General features: G+C 46.2%; 1 protein-coding gene across 1 annotated transcript in view; it reads right to left on the bottom strand.

The window, feature by feature from the left end:
- Positions 1-23,705, bottom strand: part of LOC147902509 (peroxisomal fatty acid beta-oxidation multifunctional protein AIM1-like) — a 101,928-nt gene that overhangs the window by 27,356 nt on the left and 50,867 nt on the right. Inside the window, exons 7-9 of the mRNA XM_087373452.1 lie at positions 4,538-4,619; positions 4,023-4,078; positions 3,618-3,920 (exon numbers count right to left, since the gene is read on the bottom strand). Coding sequence (XP_087229578.1) covers positions 3,618-3,920; positions 4,023-4,078; positions 4,538-4,619 — 441 coding nt within the window. The remainder of the gene's footprint in view (positions 1-3,617; positions 3,921-4,022; positions 4,079-4,537; positions 4,620-23,705) is intronic.

The following is a 23,705-nucleotide window of genomic DNA, read 5'->3' as shown; positions in this document are numbered from 1 at the left end:
GTTCCAACTCAACATGGTCCAACCTAGGGGGGAAGACGGGGGTAATAAACAAGGCCTTCCTATGTGTGGAAGCCTATGTGACAATCTTGGATTTCTGTGACTGAGTGGGTTTTTACTATGTCCATGAGATGGTGCGCCAATGGCATGACTAGCTCAATACCCACCTTCAAGGGCCACTACATCAAGAAAGAGGTCTCCACTCCTAACCTGTTGGCAGGGGCCAATGTGTGACCTGCCTGAGATGCTCCTCTCACCCAAACGGATCACTGCAACTACTAGACCTAAGCCTCATTTGTCTGTTAGAAATCAACCAATAGAGGATATGCACAGCGGAAGACTAATAGAATAGCTCAGGAGCTCACACAGTGTGTGTGGGGTGTGGAATCGCAAACCTCTTTACTTAATGTGCATCACATAGATGTGCAGATCAGGAAATAGACAATAGACATAGCCAGATATAGAATCCACTAAAACAATATATTTACGTCCAAAACTATAAGAGATAGATCCAGAGTCCCACCAATGATGTGGTCCTCTGATCTTACCAAAGGTCCTTCTCCATCTGCTAGTCTCCTCTAGAACCCTGAGTCCGCGTGCTCCACCTCGAGCATAGTAGACTCTCTGTCCAAAATGTTCTTCTCCACCTTACTGCCAGGGTACAGCCTAGGTGGGCAGCCTCCTGTGAGCTAGGTCTGCAGCTTCAAGGTCTCTTTCTCCTCCTGAACATAGGCCCAAATATAGCCCTGCTGCTGCTCCTTCTGCTGATGGATTGGCTGCTCTAGAAGATGAGATATGAGAGCCTGGAGGCCCTCCTTTTATAGGCCCCCCAGGGCAGTCAAAAAACCGACCAGCCAGCCTCATCTGGCCGACCAGCTGGTCCCACCCGTAAGGGCTCTCAAACCGGGGCAAATGCCCTCACTTCATATGCAGGGGCCCAGCCCCTTATGTAGGCCGACTTAGTCAGCCTGACCAGCCCTAACCAGCCGACCTTCTCTTCTAGTCGGCCTGGTTGGCTCGCTCTCCTGCCCTATATAAGGGCCTTTGTGGTGCCCTTTGCAAGCGCCTTTTGCTGCGCCACATGCAGCCTCTGTCCCGCCTCCTGTGCGCCTCTTTTAGGGGCCTGTCCCAGCCCGTACACACACGCCTTGCTGCACCTCTGCCAGGCTTCTGTGCTGCCCACATGTGCTGCTCATGTGGCACCCCCTTTAGCCCTTTCCCTGTGAGGTGCTGCCCATGTGGCAGCCCCCTCTCCACCATGAGTCTCCTGCCTACATGACAGCCAAGATGCTGTCCATGTGGCAGGCCATTCCACCTATGGTCCACCGCCCCGATGCACTCCTCATTTGGGGGCTCACAGATAAGGAGGTGACCATTCCAACACTGTCCCTAGAGAAAGCAAGCTGAAACGTGGCAATGTGACCATGGTTGATCCACAAGTTTTCTCCTTGTTGTCCCAACCACTCTTTCCTCATGTGGAACATTTGGTCCCGCATCATAAAGTCGAAGATAAGGGGAGGTCCACCGCTCCTCTCCCGAGGCTACAAAATTGAAGCCCTTTAAGGGACGGGAAGGGCTTCCAATTGCTCCAATAGACCCAACTTTACAGGGTTGCAGAGTCAACACTGACATTTCCAATGCAATGGGGTAGTCATTTGAAACATCAAGATAGTTTCAAGTCCCAGCTGCTAAAACTCTCACAGGAGGGGCTGCCTTGGGTGAGGCGTCTGCGGTGACCAATAGAGAAACAGGGGAGTCTCCGAACTAGCACCATGTGAGTATCCTAACTAGCACCATGTGAGTAGTGCTCTGAAATGGTAAAGGGGCAGACTGGGACTGTGACGAGGAAGCTGTGCTTTGGCCTACGTGACTAGGCAAGGGAGGATGCTATGAAACGAAAGAAGTGGACATGGGCGAGGGGGAAGACAAGGGGGAGGGCTGATGAGGGTGATCATGAACAAAGATGTTGAAGCAACGAGGGGTGACGAGGGAGGAGGGGAAGGGTGTGCAAGGGCGAAAGGGGAGGGCGAAGGTGGAGGGGTGATTGAGGGTGAGCGCGGAAGGGAGAGAGGGTCTAGAAGGGGCAGAGGAGTGGGATGTATGAGGGTAACAGACAGACTGAGAGCACGCATCTCTCCTGCACGTGAACCGGGTAGTTCCTTAAGCCGGCTGGGAATCTTGAGGCTCTAGCATGAGAGGGTCTATGGAAGATCTAGTGCTCGCCCAGTGTCAACGGCGTGCACAACGTCTTCGATTCTTCGCAGCTCTCTTGCCTTCCGCCGGTCCAAGTGAGTCCAGACTTGCTCAATCCAAGAGGTCTGTGCTCATATTGTTGTCTGTCTGGATGGGGAGGTCAGTCTCGACCCTCTTGCTACTGACCTAGGCGAGGCTACAGGTGGGTGGACATCCAACTTGCACTACGAGGGTAAGGCTATCACCAGGCGTCCCATCTGTCTGCACCTAAGACACTGCCATAGAAGACATGAAACGTCAACCCTTTGTCTAATCCAAGGTCTCTACAAGAATCTCCTCAAACACAGACTGTGGATGCTCCCCAAATCACCCTAAGCCGTGGAACCCCATCATCTACACAGATCGAGGCTGCTATAGGCGGGGACTTCAGCACGGTACCCAAACAAGTTCCGATGGAAGACAAAATGGGACAATATCCCTTCGAAAGCCTCAAAAAACAAAGCATCATTGGGAAACACAGCATGTGTGTCGTCTCCATGTCATCAACTATGAAACTATGGTACTATCGTATGAAGAAAACCAGATGCACGCCCAGGAAAACGAACTTTGCTCCACAAGAGCCTTGGTAGTGTCAGAGGAACTCAATTGGAGAAACATGGTGACCTCCTAGATGTGACCACACCCTCCAAAGCCAAACTCACCTAGATCAGATCGGGTGAAGCCTACAATACCACCCACATTTCTCTATCCTACAGAGATTGAATTGCTATCTGTACCTGTTGCTTGTCCTTTGGTGAAAGGCAAATCTGAACAGCCGTGAGAGTAAAGGGAGCTGCCATAAGAGCCCCTCTAGCCAAACCAGAAAGGGTAACCAAGATTACAATCCCCAAATAGTCGAAGCAAAAGCTTCTCCTGCTAGCCAAAAAAGGGGGAGGAGGGGGGAACTTAAGGGGGGGATGAAAAAGGAAGGAAAAGGGATGAAGAAAGGAAGAAAAAGGGAGGGGGAAGCAACCTGCAATCACACCAAGAAAGCCTTCCTAGGCTGTCAAGAAAACAGCCAGCAAGGGGAGAAGGGTCTAAGGTGAGGTAGGCTTGTGGGCTGTCCGAAGTAGACCCGGGGAAGCGGGGAAGCAAGAGACCGGGGCGGCAAGGCTGGAGGCAAGGAGGCAGAGGAGAAGAAAGAGCTCGATAAAGTAACATAAAATCTATGTGTGGATGTGTTGAGATGAAAAGTGTGTGACTATTAAAAAAGAACAATTTTATGGGCATATTTGTGTCATATCCAAATGGGGGACAAAATAGAAGGAAAGGAAATGTTGTTCAAATTAAACAAGCACTTCTATAACATTTCACCTCGAGGTAATTTCGGGAAATCAATGTAAGCAACAAAGCATACACTTTGTAAATAGATTAGAAAAAGCATTTACCATTATACTGCCAGCTTCACCACCGTCGCATAGTCCTTTTGCAATTACATCTAAGCATAAGAAAGGGTAGTTAACATTCCGAAATTTTCTCCTTGCAGTAGATCTTGCAATATTTAATATTTCCAAAGCCTCTTCTTGCCCCCCAAGTTTATCCATCCTATGAAGTGATATTTGCCAAGGATTCTTAGCTCGCTTCATTTCCAAAGCTCGTCTCCTTGCTACAAGCAACAAGCTTGACGAATCGGCAACTTCATCAACTAGGCCTGTTTCCATTGCCTCATTTGCATCCATACTCCTTGAAGTCTATGCTAGCCAAAACCAAAGTTTACATTAAAAAGATGCCTTGTTATTATGTATCCAACTCAATTGATAGGTTACAAATGCATTCGGGGAGTTATATCATACAAGCAGCATGTCAATTGCCTTCTTCATCCCCACCAATCGTGGTAGTCGTTGTGTTCCTGCAGCCCAAGGAAATTATAAAAATTCTCAATAAATGATTGCATGATATTCCAATACAGCATGGAAAATAAAGTTGTTTCTATGAGCGACACAGCGAAAAGTAATGACAAAGAAAAGTCACTCCCTTAGTAGATTACTTAACACTCTATCCAAAATGGAACAGTTCAGTACCGCACAGAGTATGTACAACAAAATCCTAAACGTTGTATCTACCAATAAGCTAGCATTCTTTCTTTATTGCATTAATTTAAACAAACGTTTCTGTAAATGTAACAGAAATTTCTACCTCTTGAACATTGTATCACCCTTTGAAATCTGCATATCTAACCATTTACCTTTGGTGCAATGTATCTCAAGAACGAACCAAAGGATCTAAAACAATAGTTATTGTCACATCACATTAGTTATTCATGTCTCTGTAAAGCTCAATCTTCTAATAAGGAGCACATGAAACATACCTCCCAGCCCTGGAATGATGCCTAGTTGCAGTTCAGGCAAACCAAGGTGTGCTCCAGGAGTAGCAATGCGTGCATGGCAAGCCTAAAAAACAAAAGACAATATTGCTAGTGTCATCTCTCTCTCTCTCTCTCTCTCTCTCTCTCTCGCTCTCTCTCGATGAGACCAACCGTATTCCTGAGAGTATCAGAGGATGGACTAATCATTAGGCCCTAGTATCTGGAGGGCATACAGGTTACCCAAGCGCTGAGGATTGCCATAGGTCAGATGTGGCTCTCGCCTCACCAGTTGAGGATCGAGGCAGGTAGAGCTGTAGGTATACCTAGAGAGTAGTGGACTTACAGACTATGTACACTGGCAATAGTGGAGACAGAGGAGCACTTCCTAAGTGTTTGCCCTGCTTATTGTGAGATTCGGGGGCGCTATCACTACTTCTTTCAGGAGGGACACAGATTTGGCCCACTCCCCCATCTGATCCACTTCTATGACCAAGTGTGTGTTGGCCGCTTTTTGATGGAGATGTGGTGACACAGGGAGACTCTGTTACATCAAATCAAACACCAGAAGGGGACAGCACCGCACTAGTCGAGCACAGAGACACGTCACTGATTTTTATGCCTTTGAGTCAGCCCTAGGGTACATCAGAGTAGAGGATGAGGAGATAGCTGACATGAGGGCAGCATGGATCAGCAAGCAGAGATGACGCAGAGAAGTAGAGCAGGCACCACATAGGATGGTCAGAGCATACACGATAGAGGTCCAGCCCATCATTGCTCTACTCAAAGTAGACCAATCGACCCCAGGTGTCACCCTTGATGTCGCTCACCGCATACAGAGATCTCGGAGACCAAGGTCCCCGCCCACGGCGAGAGACAGCTCGACAGCTACAGATACACAACATCTTTGCGTCCTATCGGAGAGATACCACGACTCCTGGATATGTCCTCGAAGCTTTCACACTACCTACTCGAGCCTCTTGAGAGCATCAGAGAGTGAGTTCCTTCTCGAGATTTGAGTTTTTGAGATCATTAGCTTCGCTTTAGCCCATGGTGGCTTGCATGAGTTGTCCTGCTGATTGTACTTTGTCTCATAGGCCATGAGGCCTCCCAAAGACGTTAATACAACTTTGTAGGGTGGACAAAGAAGATTATGAGCACCAGTGGGGTCAAACAAGGGCCTCTACATAGATGGTCTTGAGACCTTTATTTGCTCTCTGTCCAGATCCTTGCTTCAGATACTTCTATATGCAGATGATGGGTCCTGCTATGCTCCTCAGTAGAGGGACTCCAGCGACACCTCGATGCACTACATACTTTCTATGAGACACATGACTTAAAGGTCAACCTTGGTAAAACCAAGGTCATAATCTTCAACACATCTCAGGCAGCCATGCACAGGGAGCATTTCACCTTGGATGGATTACCAACGAAGGTGGTTTCATCCTACACCTACCTGGGGGTCCTATTCTCCAGCCTGATCTCCACGATGCGACCAGCACTATAGGCTAGACTGAGCAGGGGGCACGCTGCGCTGGCGAGACTTGAGCGACAATGCTTTAACTCTCAATTCCAAGACCTTTAGACGAGGTCTCTCCTCTTTGACTCTTTGGTTCAACCCACAGGTATATACGGCAGCCCTTGTTGGGGGCTTGAGCTATCAGAGATAGAGTGGGCTCAAGTTGAGAGTCTTCACGTTCTCATGCTATCACAAATGATCCGCAGTAAGCCTTCCATTCCACACCGGATAGTTTTGGCTGAGTTCGGGGCATCCCCACTACAGCTTGATGCAGCATTCCAGATTATCACATATCTCTTCCGCATTCGGTAGTATGGATCTTGCACATCAGGGCGACGCAAGCTTCCTTGGTTGGCTTTGCACTCCTCCATGACAAAAGGAGCAGAGGGGGACCAAAGGTGCCAGTATGCCCGTACTTGCTGATGGTTTGAGAGCCTAGGGCTCAATATAGACAGGCTACCCCCATTTTAGTATAGTGATGAGGCCCCCTCTATCTTGCTTACATATCACAAGGTGAACCAGGTCCTCCGAGAGGAGCTCCTACATTACACACTTTCAAGACTTGGTTGGCACCCCGTGAGCTCCCTGTGAAGCTCATATCTTATAGAGACCATTGCCTATGGATCTCAAAGGAGGGCTTTATCGACCCACAGGGTACACACGAATCCACCTCCCCCACTCCATGAGGATCTCGATCGGGCAATTTCGGGGCTCATCACACCACCTTCGTATAGAGAGTGGTCGAGCGGAGGGCATACCTAGAGAGGGCCGCATTTGTACCATGTGTGACTCCTGAGAGATCGAGTAAGAGAAGCATTTCGCTTTCAGGTGCCCGGTACATTACGAGATCACAGGTCGATACCACTGTGTTTTTAGAGACGGCTTTGGCTCCCTACCTAGTTTCCTATCTTGCCCAGACCAGAGGTGTTTGGCATCATTCATTCATGAGGCCGTACGACACAGGGAGCGTTTTGCTTAGAGCACGTAGGGGAGATCATGGCACACATCCAGACCCCACCCAGAGCATGATCACCAAGTTTTTCCAGCCAAATAGTATTGTCCAGCCGGACTCAAAGAGACGGCGGTCACGGGGCCCTGAGCCAAAGACAGAGACATGTCACATCTATTAGTGTAGTGAGGCATAGATCACACTTGGAACCTGGATTCCATGTTTACTAGAACCGATGCACGACCCACAGGAGTGACAGTGGCACTTATTCGCTGTAGAGATATAGCCAAGAGACTTCAGCGAAGTGTACATAGCGATAGATACCAACGTCCTATCACAGGGTTTTTGCAGCCTCACACCGACATCCCCCTCCTAGGGCTGACACTCTCACTGGCTTCCACTCAAAGAGAGTTTTCCATTCTATGTACCGACGCCATCATGGGCAAGGTTATGGGATTATGGATTTTGCATTTGTCCTGGGTGTTGATACCCGTTTAGTGGCTCCACCCATCAGCTTAGTGTTGATGCCAGTTTAGTGGCTCCACCCATCAGTTTCATTGGATTGATTTCTTTCAGTCTCATAGACCCTTGTTGGTCTTCTGAAGACTTTAATACTCTCTCTCTCTCTCTCTCTCTCTCTCTCTCTCGTGTGGAGTGGCTACAAGTTCTCATGCTATCACAGATGATTCGATTCAGGAGCCAAAGCAAATTTCATTACTCCTGAACTTGCAGCTCAGTTGGGTCTTCGAGATTGGTCCTCTTTGTGAGGCCAACATGGCTATTCCGGAGCTTAGTACCCCTGTCACTCCTATCATAGGGAAGCTACGGATTCACATTCAAGGATATGTGGATTATGAGGATTTCTATGTGATGCCTTTACCTGAGTGTGATGTTTTGCTGGGGATGCCTTGGATGTACCGTGTGCATGCTATCATAGATACACATGACAAGAAGCTTACTTTGACTTATAGGGGTAAACCCAAGTCATTGATGTAAACTCAAAGGGAGAATCAGTCCCAGTTGTATCCGCTTCGGCGATTTCCTCTATAATGAAAAAGCATCTTTCTGTGTATTTGATTTTTGGCAAAGAAAAAGAACTTGATGAGGATAACTCTGATTTCTCCAAGCTGGAAAAACAGCAAACTGAGTTTTTATTTCAGTTTCAAGATTGTTTTTCAAATGAACTCCTAGAGGAGTTACCTCCTAAGAGGCCATAATATCATACTATTGATATCATTCCTGGCAGTTCTCCACCTAACCGACCGCCATACAGGGTGAGTGTGGCACGGCAGGAGGAGATCATGTGTTAGGTGAATGAATTGTTACACAAAGGGCTGATTCAGCCAAGCTCTTCTCCATCCCGTTCTACTTGTACAGAAGAAGGATGGATCTTGGAGAATGTGTATTGACTACAGGGCTTTGAATAAGATCTCTATCAAGAATCGACTTCCTATACCACGCATTGATGATATCTTGGATCGATTAGAGGGATCAGGCATCTTCAGTCGCATTGACTTGAAAAGTGGTTACCATCAGATACGAATCAGGCCCGAGGATGTACATAAGACTGCCTTCAGGACCACTTTTGGGCTTTATGAGTTTCTTGTTATGCCATTGGTTTGACCAATGCTCCTCCTACCTTCAATTGTATGATGGATCGCATATTCAGAGAGCACAGGAAGTTTGTCGGTACATTCTTTGATGACATTATTGTGCAGTCGAAAGATGAAGAGGAGCATAGGCAACACTTGGTAGTTGTATTTGCAGAGCTCAAGAAACACAGTTTACTGGTCAATACCAAGAAGAGTGAGTTCTTTATGCCAGAGATACATTTCTTGGGACACATCATCTCACGAAATGGAGTGAGGATGGACCCCGCCAAGCTAGAATTGGCCTCCATTGAAGGACTTACATGAAGTTCGTAGTTTTCTTGGCTTGTGTTCATACTACAGACGCTTTATTCGCTATTTTGCTGAGATAGCTTCACCCTTACATGCTTTGCAAAAGAAGGCAGTGCCTTTCTGTTGGGGAAAGAAAGAAATTGCAGCATTTAATGAGCTGAAAGAAAAGCTATGCTCAGATCCTGTCATCATTTTGCTAGACTTGTGAAAGCCTTTTGTTCTTCAATGTGATGCAACCGGCAACAGTGTTGGAGGAGTACTCATGCAGGAAGGCAGAGTGGTTGCATATGAGAGCAGGCTGCTCCGAGATGCTGAACACAACATGAATGTATATGAGCAAGAGTTGGTAGTTGTTATGCTCAAGTCGAGGTAACATGACCTCGGAAGGGTCAGCCGACATTTTCCTTTAAAGGATCAATGTTTGTATTATATTTGTTTGGGCTTCATGTAAAAGATAAAAAAGGAATAAGGTCAAGGTCCTTGGTGAGGGTGACATGGCACTAGACTAGGTGGATCTAAGGCTAAGGGACTTTAATGCATTAAATGTGCCTAGGGGCAAATGTTTTAATGATATCCCAAGAGAGGGGTAAATAATGCATTCAGGAAGGACCCTACATTTATGACATGTGGCATACTAGATTCATCTAGGGAGTTTTGGGGCTCGTTGAGAAAAAGCAAGCAAGAGCTTTTACATAATAAACTATCCGTGAGCTTGCAACCAATGAGGTTGGCTGGGAGGAGAAACCAAGTGCCTGTGCCCGTGATTTGACGTGAAGAAGGAAGAAATCAGATTATACTATGATATTTGGTATCAGAGCACAGAATATCTGGGTAGCGTGGATGAACGAGTTGCGTACGAAGGGGTCTCGAACGTCATCACCGTTGCAGGAGAGCAGGAGCGTGTACAGCTGCAGGCTTATAACCTGGCATCATGCAAGGATAACGAATGGTTACCTTCAGGACTCCATGACATCGCGGGAAGGGACGAGCTGTCGCAGGAGCGCAGGGTTCATGTAAGCAGGTGACGGAAGGCAGACGAAAGTTTTAGACACCCGCTGGTTTATGGTTAGCTTAGGGCCAGGGAACAGTGGCTCGTGATACTTACGTTACGTGGAGGTCCTTCAATGCGATAAGCGATGCTGGGTGAAAGACCTGCGAATAGAGGTGGTTATGAGGCACGGAATTTCTTGGCTGAAGTTGAGAGACGAAATTCATATTAAACCCAATAGAGAGGTCACCTAGTCGGTGGTTACAAAGAGAGTTGATTCTTCTGGTTTGTTATTCCTTGGTTGGTCACGGCTGGCTACAGAGGTCGTGATCTTGGCGTGAGGACTTGGCTTCTCGTTAGGATCCATCTATTGTTCGAAGTACCTGCAGGGAGATCTCCGTTGACTGAAATTGAAAAAGAAATCTGATCAGGGGGCTCTCTACCGAGTTTCTTAAAGTTCTGAAAATTTTAAGTTTTTTCAGGTTACAGTTTTTGGTATTTACAGTTAGTTTAAAATTTGCAGTTATTTTCCTAGCATAGGGAAAAGTATTCGTGGTTTGCAGCTTGGTATATGTTGGGATAGCTGTTGTCTTAAGTATTTGAAGTTTACAGCTGTAAAGTTGGAAGTTGGACTTTCGATTTGTAATTACAGTTTCAAGCGGTGTTTATTTTATTTTATTTATTTTATTTTTATTTTTAAACACCCGTTGGCCTGAATGGAAGTAGAAGAAGAAGCCGGGAGTCTGGCTGTGAGTCTGGCCGACCCCGCAGGTGTCGCGCCCAGCAGGTCATACATTGTCTGGCAGAATTGCAATGTTAGAGGACGCCTTGCAACAGATTTTAGCGCAGCAATTACAAACAAATGTGGGGCAGTCTGAACTCAGAAAAATGGTGCATAGTATGTCTGCCAGACCATCTCGTGAGGAGAAAGGTAAATCTCCGATGGAACCGGAGTCCAGTGTTCGTACAGTCGAGCCTAGGAGGGCTAAGGTGCCTAATATTGCCAATTATAGGCCAGAAAAGTATTCTGGTCGGATGTTTGACCGTAGTTCCGATATCATTGATACCTGGTTACACAAATGGGACGAGGCATTCGCCATTTGTGAAATCAGGAATGATATGAAGAAAATCCGCGAGGCCACCCATATGTTTAATGAGGCAGCGGATAGGTGGTGGATAAAACAGCAGAAAGATGGAGTAGCATCCACTACCTGGGAGGGGTTTAAAAAAGAATTTAGAAAACACTTCCTACCTCTTGACGAAGCATTCCGAGCTTGGGATCAGTATCGAAACCTTAGTCAGAGAAATTTGTCAGTGGCAGAATACACTGATAAGTTTAGAGAAAGTGTAATGAAGGTTGATGAACCCCTACCTCAATCAATCCAAGTAAAAGATTTTATCTTTGGATTGAATGATCGAATAAAGATGGAAGTTCGGGCTAAGTATGCGAACACGCTAGATGAAGCAATTGCCATAGCCCTGAACTATGAAGATGCAAAAGGGAACAGACCAAGTGGGTTTGTGCAGGTTGGGACTCAGTATGGGTACCCGAAGAAAACTGGGTTTAAGAAAAAGTGGATTACCTCACAATCTAGTGGTCAAGCCAAGCAGGCGAAACCAGTTGAGACTCCTAAATCAAGTACCACCGTTGGAATGAAAAGAAAAGTAACACCAATGGCAGCTCGGGCTTGGTCGAAGTCCTCTTTAAACCCACAACAAAGGGAAAAAGCGAGGAGAGAAGACTTATGTTTTGGTTGCCTTCAGCCTCATCAGTGGAAAGATTGTCCACGGAACAAAGATCGTCAGATGGCTGAGATGATGGTCTCAGAATGCGACGTGGAAATGGAGGGAAGTCCCAGAGCAGAACAGATGCAGATTCAGCTAGCGGGATCTTCTCAAAGGTCAGTACCTTTTTTGTTATGTGTGTCTGTTGCTAAGTTAGTAACTAGTGCACCTGATAATATCCTGTCAAAACCCGCAGCAACGGGGTATACAGCCTTTAATGATACGGAGTTAATTAAGATGAAAGGGTAAGTAGCTAATCATCAGTTCATTGTGTTGTTTGACTCAGCGTCAACCCGCAATGTAATTAACTCCAAGCTCGTAAAGAGGCTGAAACTAAAGACTAGCCCATCTGACTATGCATATACAGTCAGGATGGCAGACGGAAGTTCAACTGAAGTATGGGACCAAAGGGTTACCCAGTTGGAGCTTCAAATTCAGGACTATGCTGAGAAGCTTGATTTTGAAATGACTAAGCTTGCTCATGCAGACATAGCCCTGGGTAAGGCTTGGCATTCTAGGAAGAATCCAGCCATAGATTGGAAAAAGCACATTTATCAATTCAAGATGAATGATGTGCTGTATGTCTTACGAGGTGAGAGGGATATACCTCAAGGACCGTTGGTGATGGAAATCCGAAAAAGCTCAAGAAGAGTTTTTGTTTCAGATAGAGGATAATGCAAGACGCAAACCAACAAGAATCCTGGACTGAGGAACAATGCAAGTACGCAATCGGAAGATACCCACGGTGTTGGTTGCATGGCATGGTCTACCTCTATCAGAAGCTACCTGGGAATCCGTATACCAGTTACGGAGAGTGTTCCCAAACTTTATCATCGAGGACGCTGATGCTGAAGAGGGAAGGAATGTTACGCTCAAGTCGACGTAACATGACCTCGGAAGGGTCAGTCGACATTTTCCTTTAAAGGATCAATGTTTGTATTATATTTGTTTGGGCTTCATGTAAAAGATAAAAAAGGAATAAGGTCAAGGTCCTTGGTGAGGGTGACATGGCACTAGACTAGGTGGATCTAAGGCTAAGGGACTTTAATGCATTAAATGTGCCTAGGGGCAAATGTTTTAATGATATCCCAAGAGAGGGGTAAATAATGCATTAAGGAAGGACCCTACATTTATGACATGTGGCATACTAGATTCATCTAGGGAGTTTTGGGGCTCGTTGAGAAAAAGCAAGCAAGAGCTTTTACGTAATAGACTATCCGTGAGCTTGCAACCAACGAGGTTGGCTGGGAGGAGAAACCAAGTGCTTGTGCCCGTGATTTGACATGAAAATGGAAGAAATCAGATTATACTATGATAGTAGCTGTAATTCATGCTCTTACTGTGTGGAAGCACTATCTTTTAGGTGCTGATTTTTATGTGCAAACTGATCATCAATCGATGCGATACTTTCTCACTCAGAGAAAGTTATCAGAAAAGCACATGAGATGGGAAAACTTCCTTTCCATTTTTCATTTTCAGATTGTACATGTGGCTGGAAAGAAAAATGTAGTGGTTGATGCACTTTCCAGAAGGCCACGTACGGAAGCTATGTCAAAGAAACCACAGGTATCTGCAGTTACCATTGCTTATCATCACAATGAGCTAGATGCCATGAAAGAGCAGTATGCTACGGATGATGCTTTTGCACGTATTTATGATCAGCTTATGGAGGGCAACAGGCATGATCATTACACACTTTAGGACGGATTTATGATGATGCATGGAAAGCTGTTGTAACGCAGCCATTGAGGCATAAGGTGCTCACTGAAAGTCATGCCCCACCGTATGCAAGGCATAGGGGTATTGAGGCTACAGTCAAAGCAGTGGAGCACTACTTTTATTGGCCTTCACTACGGAAGGATGTTGAGGCTTATGTCAGGACTTGCATCACTTGTCAAAAGGTGAAGTATGATAGGCAGAAACAGCCGGGTTTACTTCAGCCTTTGCCTATACCAAATAGACCATGGCAAAGTATCGCCATGGATTTTGTTTTTTATCTCCCTCGCACTCCTTCTGGTCATGATGGCATTTGGACCATAATTTGTAGATTCAGCAAGATGGCTCATTTCATTCCAGTAAGGAAGAAGATTACTTCAGAGCAGATGGCAAAGGAGTTCTTAAAATCTGTTTTCAAGTATCATGGGATGCCTGAGTCTATCGTGAGCGATAGAGATCCACGAATGACCAGCATGTTCTAGAGAGGTTTGTTTGAAGACATGGGAACCTCACTACTGTTTTCATCTTCTTATCATCTACAGTCTGATGGTCAATCAGAAGAGGCAAATTCTACAGCTTTGGATTTGCTCCGATGCTATGTGTTTGAGCACAAAACAAAGTGGGAACAGTACTTGCCACTGATTGAGTATGCATACAACAATACATTGCACTCTTCCACGGGTAAGGCACCATTTGAAATAGTGGAAGGAGCGAGGAAGGTTACTCCTATCTTGCATACAAAGGAGAAAATTTTTGTGGCAGATGAGTATGTGGAGGATTTGCGGACAGCCTACGAAAAGGTTAAGTATGCCCTCCAATGCAGCCAAGATAAACATAAAAGAGCTGCGGATAAGCATCGCAGGGACTTGGTTTTCTGAAGGTGACTGGGTGTTGCTGGGTTTTCTTAAAGCACGCCCATCCACAATGCTTTCCATGTTAGCTTGCTGAAGCCTTTTCATGGAGAAATGCCACAGAATATGCTAGTTGAAGAGCAACCTGAAGTTGATGAGCAAGATGAGGTCTTGAATCCTGAGCAGATTGTGGCACATAAGGAACGGAAAGTTAATGGTAGAGTGTCCATACGTTATCGTGTGAAGTGCAAGAACTATCCTGCGAACGATGCGGTTTGGATGGAAGAGAGTGAATTGGTAGATTCACCTCAGATTTTACAGCTTTACCTTGAGGCATTTGGTCTCGAGCCTACTGCGGTAGTCTCTCATGCCGGTTCAGCAGAGCATATGTCTAGAGCATTACCGGATGCTCATGGGGGCGGTAGAACCTCCGCACCCACAGTGCAGACAGGCTCACAGGATATTTAAAGGTCGCTTGGTAACACTATGGTTTCACCCTTGGCACTGATGCTGACAGTGTTTCTGCCATGAGACTTCTATGATAGGTGATCATGACACTCCAGTTGGTTGATACACTGACATACGGCTGGATATTTGCTATAATTTTGCGACAGCAAACAAGATAGTTTGATATTTCAAGAGGGGGGTATGTCACGGGGACGTGGTGGTGATGGTGAAGTGTCTAAACTAACTGTCACTGAATTTGGCCTAGGGTACCAGGCTAGGGGCCTTAGTTAATGCCCAAAAGGTACCTATGGTTTTATGTGCAACAAGTGCAACTCCTAGTGCTATTAAAGTGGTTTCATTTTCTAAGGTCATTGGTTTGGTTCAGTGGGGTCATACTTTAAAAGCTAACCCCCTAGAGATCATTCAAAATAGGGTCATTGGTTCCTTGCACTAGGGTCATGGTGTGCCATCTGACCCCCTAGGGGCATTAAAAATCCCACGCCTCATTTTGCTTAGGTGTCTGCTGGTGGCCTATCTGCTTGCCTTGTGTCACCTCTAAAAGCCCCTGGAAGGCCCTAGATCCCTTCCTTGGCTCTCCTTTCTGTTTTGAGACTTCACCCCTACCAGAGCAGCCTTATTCTCTTCATGGAGGATTTCTGCAGCTCTCCCTCTGCTTGCTGAAATCTATTTTCGAGTTTTCGTCGCAACAGTTCTCCTCCCCTTGGTGCCCCCTCTTGCTGGCATGCTTCCGGGACCTGGACGCCTTCATTCTGGGCCACTTTTGAAGCTGTTTTCGACTTTCTTCGCGACAAAAGTTCTCTTTTTCTGAATCTGAAGCCATATTCATGGGCGCCTCTCTTCCTGCTCCCTGGTGCAAGGTGCACTGAAAACGGAGCTGTTTGTTGGCTGAAAACACTATTCTGGTGGATGAATTCTTGGCTGATCTGCTACAGCTTGCTGGATGCACTTTTCTCTAATCTTTTCTGGTGTTGGAAGACACTCCTAGACATCTCTCTCTTACCAGAGTTTGATGTCCGCTTCTCATCCTACTTCTGGAGCTGTTTTGGCTGAAACAGGCTCTTTCTGTTGGCTGAACTCTCATATTCCCTTTCTACAGCTTGCTACAGCTTGCTGGATGCACTTTTCTCTAATCTTTTCTGGTGTTGGAAGACACTCCTAGACATCTCTCTCTTACCAGAGTTTGCTGTCCGCTTCTCATCCTACTTCTGGAGCTGTTTCGGCTGAAACAGGCTCTTTCTGTTGGCTGAACTCTCATCTTCCCTTTCTACTCTTTGCTGCAGCTATCTTTACTGAGTTCCTACTAGGTTGGATGCCCTGCCATTGGCCCGGGAGAGGATTGGGGCACTGGTTGTGATACTCTCTTCCTGGGGTTGCAGTTGTTGGCCTTGGGCTCGGTAATGGTTTGGAAATGGGTAATGCATTGCTTGGTACGCTGTCAGACTGGTCTACTTGTGATTATGCATGTCTACTGAAAGGAACCAATGTAATAGCACTGAGAGTTGGTCACTAGCACAGCCACGGGTTGGCATTGTACTGGGTTACACCTGCGGGTGAGCTCATGAAGGGAGTCCCTTTGTATCTTTGAGCTAACCAGTTTAAATAAATACCGCAAGGGGCGCCAAGTGTTGGGGCCAACAAGTGTCACTCTCTATGTTTCTGAGTAGGGGCATTTTAGCCTCCCTTGTCTTGAATGGTTCCATAATGTTGTGCATTGAAGCTCTTTGAGTTTGGTTTGTGAACAAAGGCAATCAATTAAGTTGGCTGTATTTTCATCTTTGTGAGATAGTAGAGACAGATACACTGCCCTTAGTGATCTAAGGCCGGTTACACACAGCACATGTGGGGGCAATTTCAGCCACTTGATACACGATCGTTCTTCATTGCAGTATGCTACTTCTCCTCAGACACATCATCGTATATGTATAACATCACTATAGAGGGTCATAGCCCATACAAGACGATATATGATGATGTCATGGAGTTTGCCTCTAGGCCTCCTTCTACGTGACTTCAATGTATGTACAAGGAATAGATAGTGGAATTGCTAGATTTTGAATCAAACCCCCTCAGAGCGCCAGAGATGTCCCAACGGAGCTCAGAATAGTGAGATACTGGAAGGATGCACTACCTGTGTGACTAGATATGGGAGACACCTACTCGAGTACATGCTTTGATCATATATAACAGTCTTCAGCGATGGCCGTTTTCCAGAGGGCTTACCTGCTTTCAACACGGAGAAGGCATATCACAGTGGACTACTTATTGGGCTCCAAGCTTTTGTGACATGGGTACATGACTTTGAGGCACAACGCATCTCATGTCTGACACAACGTAAGAGGCGAGCGTTCCTCTCACATAGATGGATGAGGTGATTTGATCCTTTTGAGGAGGCGACCCCACCTTTGCATGGGGGCTTCTATCTGAGGGGAAGCCATCTATTCCCGTCCCAAATCCAAGGCCTACCACATGCATTTTGTTTACTGCATCAGAATGTGCAAGCTAGCTCTAAAGAGCCCAGGACCATGAGGGGCTATGGACTGAGCACTTTGCACATGGACAGGAGGTCTTGGCCCGGCCGATCCTAGCACAAATGTTCAATCATGTCGCATGTCACGGCTTCTCTTCTACTTGAAGTACCACCACCATCATGCCAATACATAAAGCAGGGGATCCCATGGACACTAGGTACTCTCATGATTGGTCACACAGTGTGGATAAGATTTCTGGGTCAGGACTAGAGAGAGACATCAGCTCCTAAACAGAGACACGGGCAGCGGGCTTTGGGAGCTTTGGGACAGCAAGCTGGGTTCCAGAGACAGCATTCCACTATTGATATGCATAAACTTTGCGGACAGTCACCAAGGAGGCGAGATCGAGATCCTAGAAAGTCTATGTTTGCTTTGTAAGCGTACGGAAGGACTTTAACACAGTCACACGATCATACATGATTAGGTGACTTCAAGAAATGCAGATCCTAGGAGACATGATTGGGGGATGATGAGTCTGTACAAGTAGACTCAATCAGAGGGAGAGTACGTGCCCCTGGAGGCCTTTTAGATTGGGTCGAGAGCACGCCAAGAGTGAAAGCGCCCCCTCTCAATGACACTATTTGGGCTCTACATTGATGCAATCACGACTTTCATTGACCTCCTCGGAAGTGAGGGATCCTTGCAAGCCGATTTAATGATACCGATACTATAGTATGCAGATGACATAGTTCTCCTATCCTCTTTAGCAAAAGGCCTACAAAGGCATCCAGAGACCCTAGAGTTGTTTCGCAAAGAGAAAAGAAAGAAAGAAAGCTATATTAACGTCTTCGTGAAGGCCTCGCGGGCCTGTGAGACATCTCACGGGCCTCCATGATATATTGAGCTAGAGTAGGTCGAATTGTATGATGCGAATAATCTCATCTCGCAAAATCTAGAGGGATAGGCCATCCAAGATGTACTGGAAGGGGGTATACGCCATCTGAATGCCCTAACTAGCAAACCATCCAGATATGTGTGTGTACTAGGCCCTACCAACCTCACTCTCTGCTAGTCGTTTGGATGACTAGTGCCAACCTCGGTAGTCTCCAACTAGGTTAGGCCCAAACCCTATAAAGATATGTCACCGTCTGGAAGATGGCATCAGTCTGGAGCGGTTTCATAACAAACTCTGCCGCTTACTTCGAACCATCCTGAACCCCATAATCACTTGCATTCTCTCGAATCTCCACCAGTCGGTCCCTAACATGTCACTCTCCCAAAAGGAAGCTGCATACATGGCTCTCGGCCTCACAAGTATATCAAATAGCCATCCCTTCGTCGGAGGATCCTCGAAGAGTGCCTGAAAGCACTGTCTCTCTAGTCGACTCTGTCCACCTGTGAGTCGTGCCCTGGCTGCATGAGTCATTGTGAAAACTGGCCCCGCAAAGATTGTCCCTAGATAGGCGTATGACTGCACAATCTCGACCAACTCCCCTCGGTAACTGAAGGTGTGTCGATGAAATGCTGCCCTTGGTCTTGCCAAAGTGGACTATCAAGTCTCACTCGTAGCAAAACACCTCTAAGGCCTCCAGGTGTCTCTCTAGGCCTATCGATGAAGAGGAAATGAGGACAATGTCATTGCATACAGCAATATCTGAATCATCATATCAGCAAGAAAGGATCCCTCCCCTCCTAGGCGGTCAATGAAATTCGTGATCTCACTGATGGAGAGTCCAAAGAGTGTTCGTGAGAGGGGGCGTCCTTGCTTCACTCTGATCGTGCTCTCACCCAATCAAACAGGCCTCTAGGGGCCGTTATCTTTCTCTGACTGCCTCATACAGGTTCGTCACCCCCCAAATCATATCATCGAGGATCTGCATCTCCTGGAGTCTCCTAATCATGCATGCTCATGGGACTGTGTCAAAGGCCTTCCGAAAGTCTACAAAGTAGGTGTAGACTTTCTGGGGCCTCAATCTCACCTCCTCGATGATGGCCCGTAGGATGAGGGTGAAGATGTGGTCAAGAGTGGAATGCTGCCTCTAGAAACCAGCCTGTCCCAAAGCTTGCTAATCATGTCCCTATGTGTAAGAGTTGATCACTCTCTCTAGTACTAATCCATATATCTTGGCTAGTGTGTGGCCAATCATGAGGATGCGGTAGTTCCCTGTGTCCATGGGGTCCCCTGATTTGTGTATCGGCACAATGGTAGTAAAGCCTCCTAGCCCATGTGCAAAGGACTCAATCCGCAGCCCCTCATGGTCCTGTGCTTTCTTTTTTTGGAGCCGGCGTAGGGCAGGTCGCACAAGCTGAGCAGTGAATGTAGGTCAGTAGTTCCAAGACAAGTGGCTCATATAGACTGCATCAAGGGCATGGTCAAAGTGTATCTGAACATGGATGGAGGCCAACAGGTCTCTTCATGTAGCTGGCATGGTGGTCGATATGTTGAATGTCACATAGGAGTGATCAGTGCCAAGTGGGAGAGGAGAGATAGTGAGATCATATACATGTGGTAAAAAGGCTGGGGAGCCCATCATGTAATCCATTATACTCGTTCCCTCTCCATGTGGGAAACAGGTGAGCCCTCCAGATAGTGGGGCCATCTATAAAGGCCATTATATCTTCTCAAATCATGCATTGCTCCCACTATCACTCCTTATCTCTCTCCTATGGGCTGACTCCTAGGCGTATCCTATCATTGGACAGCCCCCTCTCTGAGCTCTCATGTGTCTCAGTATAGAAAATCACGTCTTTGTCTGTGTATGTCTCTGAGAAACCCCCTAAGAAACCCCCTATGTCAGACGAGAGGATACCATTACAGCTCCACACTGCCATAGTCAGCCTATTTTGTACTCTCATCTCATGGGTCAGACACCAACATGTGCTGTCCAACTCCCCTTCTTCCCTTTCCCTATCTGCTCTCTCTTGGATGATCACTTTCCCATCTTCGAGCTGCCATCACATGTACCACTCCCACCCTCCGGTGCTCTTGCTGTAGGAGTGTGAGATCATCATCCAAGTCCTTTCAATGTTGCCATCATGCTCATGAGGGTGGACCTGTCCATTGCTCTATGGAGTTTCATTGTTAGAACATGAAGTCAAGTTGAGTGTGTTTTAGTGTATTCTACTAGGAATTCTAGTAGAGTCTTATGTGTGAGTGCCACATGTCATATTGGGAGATATCCCATATACACTTTGGTATTCTAGTGTGTGTCCTATCCTATATATGATTGTACTTGTGTGTCACGTCTACACACATCACGGAGTCTACATCAAGCTTTATTAATGTGAGTCTTTTCACTTCAGTCTGTTCATTTCCATTTCCTTTCACTTTCATTATGTTTCCATTTGAGTATTATCTTCTCTCTCCCTAGCCTACTCTCTCTGTGTCCCTCTCCCTCTCCACCATGTTCCTTCATGTGGTATCAGAGCCATCCGTCCTCCTCCCTTTCTTTCTTCCTCCATCATTCCTTCTCCTAGTTTTTTCCCTCTTGCTCCTTGCTCTTCCAAGGGACTGAGGTGAGGGAGACCCAGAAAGAGGACTCAAAGAGATTATTACATTCAAGTTTTTGGGGGACTACCCAGGGCAAAGTACCCATAAACATTAAGCTCATGGACATATTTTAGAAGACATATTCATCATCCTCATCTACCTCCTGAGGGAAGGATAGATTTTGGAGACGAGGAGTGAGAGAAAAAGCTGGTGTCGGAGTGTCTTCTTCTTCTTCTTCACTAGTGGTTGTTGCAGCCAAGTTAGCATGCTCCTTGGATTGTTGTTTGGCAAGCTTTTGAAAACAATGGTCCTCTGTATGGCCAAGCATCTTACAGTATGTACATTTGAAAGGTTTGAATGGCTTCTTACCCTTAGAATATTAGGCATGCTCCTTGTGAACATATTTATGCCTTCGTTCATGATCGAGAAGCATTGCAACCATTTCATCAAAGGACATATCTCGTGCTACTCGAAGCGCTGGTATGATATCACGAAACTGAGAAATATCCTCAATGCTAGAAAGAAGGACAGCCACTTGATCATCTTCCCCAACAGGGGCCTTTAAAGCAGTAACTGGAGTGATGAGATGTTACTCTGTTTTGGAGCCAGGAGGGGGATGTATTGTGGGAGCCATGTATTGGCCTTTATAGGGTCTCTTTATCAGGCCTGGCTAAGTTCCAGGATGTTGGTGTATTCCTAGTCCTATGAGCTGGTCATGTAGCCATGCTAAGACGTGAGCCTCTGAGTCATGTTGAGTCTCAAACTACGAGAAGGCTTGGATCAACCTCTGAACACGCTCAAAATTTAGCCTCTGAGTTACAAGGGATGCACAGATTAGTAGTCTATCATTGTTATGTTCTATTCTTGGTTCCATTCCAGTATTCCCTCACCTTTCCTTCATGAGGGGGTGTTAGAACATGAAGTCAAGTTGAGTGTGTTTTAGTGTGTTCTACTAGGAGTTCTAGTAGAGTCTTATGTGTGAGTGCCACGTGTCATTGGGGAGATATCCCATATACACTTTGGTATTCTAGTGTGTGTCCTATCCCATATATGTGTACTTGTGTGTCACATCTACACACATCAAGGAGTCTATATCAAGCTTTATCAATGTGAGTCTTTCCATTTTGCTCTATGGCTCATTTCCATTTCCTTTCACTTTTTATGTCAATCCTAGAGCTTGCATATGTATGGATTTTTGACATATGCAATCCCTCTTATAGATTAATTAAAGGGGGTAAAGACACACAGAAAGAAAATTCAAGCGACAAGCAAAGCTTTGTAGTCCTTCCATGACTTGCAACAATGGTTGTCTACAATAGCACCAATTATGAAGATCGCCTCCTAGGATGATCCATTTTTGGTAAACACTGATGACATGTGATTTTGGGTCTTAAAAAGCAATGTATTTGTTGCAATGTCATGTCATATGCAAGGTTGATGCTATTCAATGTGGGTTCAACGAAGCATTTATCATGATATTTAGCCATGAAAATGGGTGCATATGTTTTACTACGATTTCAAAGATGGTGTTAGGGATGTGTAGAGCTTGCGCCCCCCGCTGTCCACGACGCGACACACATAGATACGAGATATCTTCGCACCTCATAGGAGAGCCACCATGGCACCTAGCTGTATGTTTTGACTTTGAGATTGAGTACTTGTTTTGAGTTGAGCATAGTACTCAGCAAAGGGCCTTAGCGAGAACTCTGCTTTAGTCCATAGTAGCTTCTTGGCTTGTACTTTGTCTCATAGGCCCGCGAGGCCTTTCAAAGATGATGAGTGCAAAGCTTTACGCCGTCAACTTAGATTCAAAACCAAAACCCACCTCCTGAACAAACCAGAGACGTTACGTGAGTATCGTCAATTGGTATGTAGGAAGAAGCTAGATTTCGTCCGCCGAAACAAGGAAGAACTACTATATATTCTGTTTAGTAACAACTCTAAGGGCTTTTGGTGGAGATTTCTAGAGGGGCGGTCACCTTCACCACTCACTGACACTCGAGTCTAAGATAATTATGCACGTATACTCTATGATATCCCAAATCATCCAGCTCCTGATCTCTCACACATACCTCGCTCCACATCCTGCACAATTTTCACTAGGGGGTGTGAAGGATGCTGTGATGAAACTCCATAATGGCCGAGCGAAAGATCATGAGGAACTATGCACTGAATTCATTGCATATGGGATTAATCTCCTAGCCCTGATCTTAGAAAATCTCTTTAATGAAGCTGTTTGTTTAGGGGTTCCACACACCTGGACTATCAACACTATCTCACCCATCCACAAGGCAGGGGATCCCATGAGACCGGAGAACTACAGGACCATTATGATTGGACATATCATGTCCAAGATTTATGCATCAGTACTTGATTCTGAGGCCAGTCGATTCGCAAAGTGCAGGGGACTTAGAGCAGTCGGATAGGTTGGATTCTGACGTGATCATGGGACAATGGATCACATTCTCACACTCACGTGTATCATCGAGGAGGCGAGGGCACGGAAGCAAAGGGTATGTTGTTGCTTTGTGGATTTCTGCAAAGCCTTTGACACGGTTCTAAGAGCCCGCCTCCTCCGAGCAGAATAGACACCGACAACATCAAGATATCACGGAGTACAACAATCGGACGACAACGACAGTCTTCAAATAGATAGCACAACAATAGCCTCATCCTCGGCATCATCAAACCCACTGATGACTCCGCGAGCCCTAAGGCCTCTCAGATTGCTAGAGTTTGGAAGGTCACCTCCCCGTTTGTGAGCCCCCAACTGAGGAGAGCATGGGGAAGGTGCATCAAGTAAGTCTCAAAGATGCCATTGGGGCAAAAGTGAGAGGTTTTGCAGGGCTGCCACATGAGCAGCATGCAGGCTGTCATGTAGGCAGCATATGGAGAATCCCAGGCTACCATGGGAGGCTGCAACAAGCAATGAAAAATTGTGCAGCGTCCTGCACTTGTTTGAAGAAGCTGGTAGTCAAAACGGTACAAAATAGAGGTGCGATAGTCTGGACTGACATGTGACAACAATGCAATTGTTCT

Source organism: Dipteris shenzhenensis, chromosome 4 (assembly GCF_047967505.1).
Source record: "Dipteris shenzhenensis isolate YYH24624 ecotype China chromosome 4, Dip_SZ_1.0, whole genome shotgun sequence".
In the NCBI taxonomy this organism is placed as follows: Eukaryota; Viridiplantae; Streptophyta; class Polypodiopsida; order Gleicheniales; family Dipteridaceae; genus Dipteris; species Dipteris shenzhenensis.
Note: the sequence above shows the minus strand (reverse complement) of the source record. Positions and strands in the feature narration are given on the sequence as shown.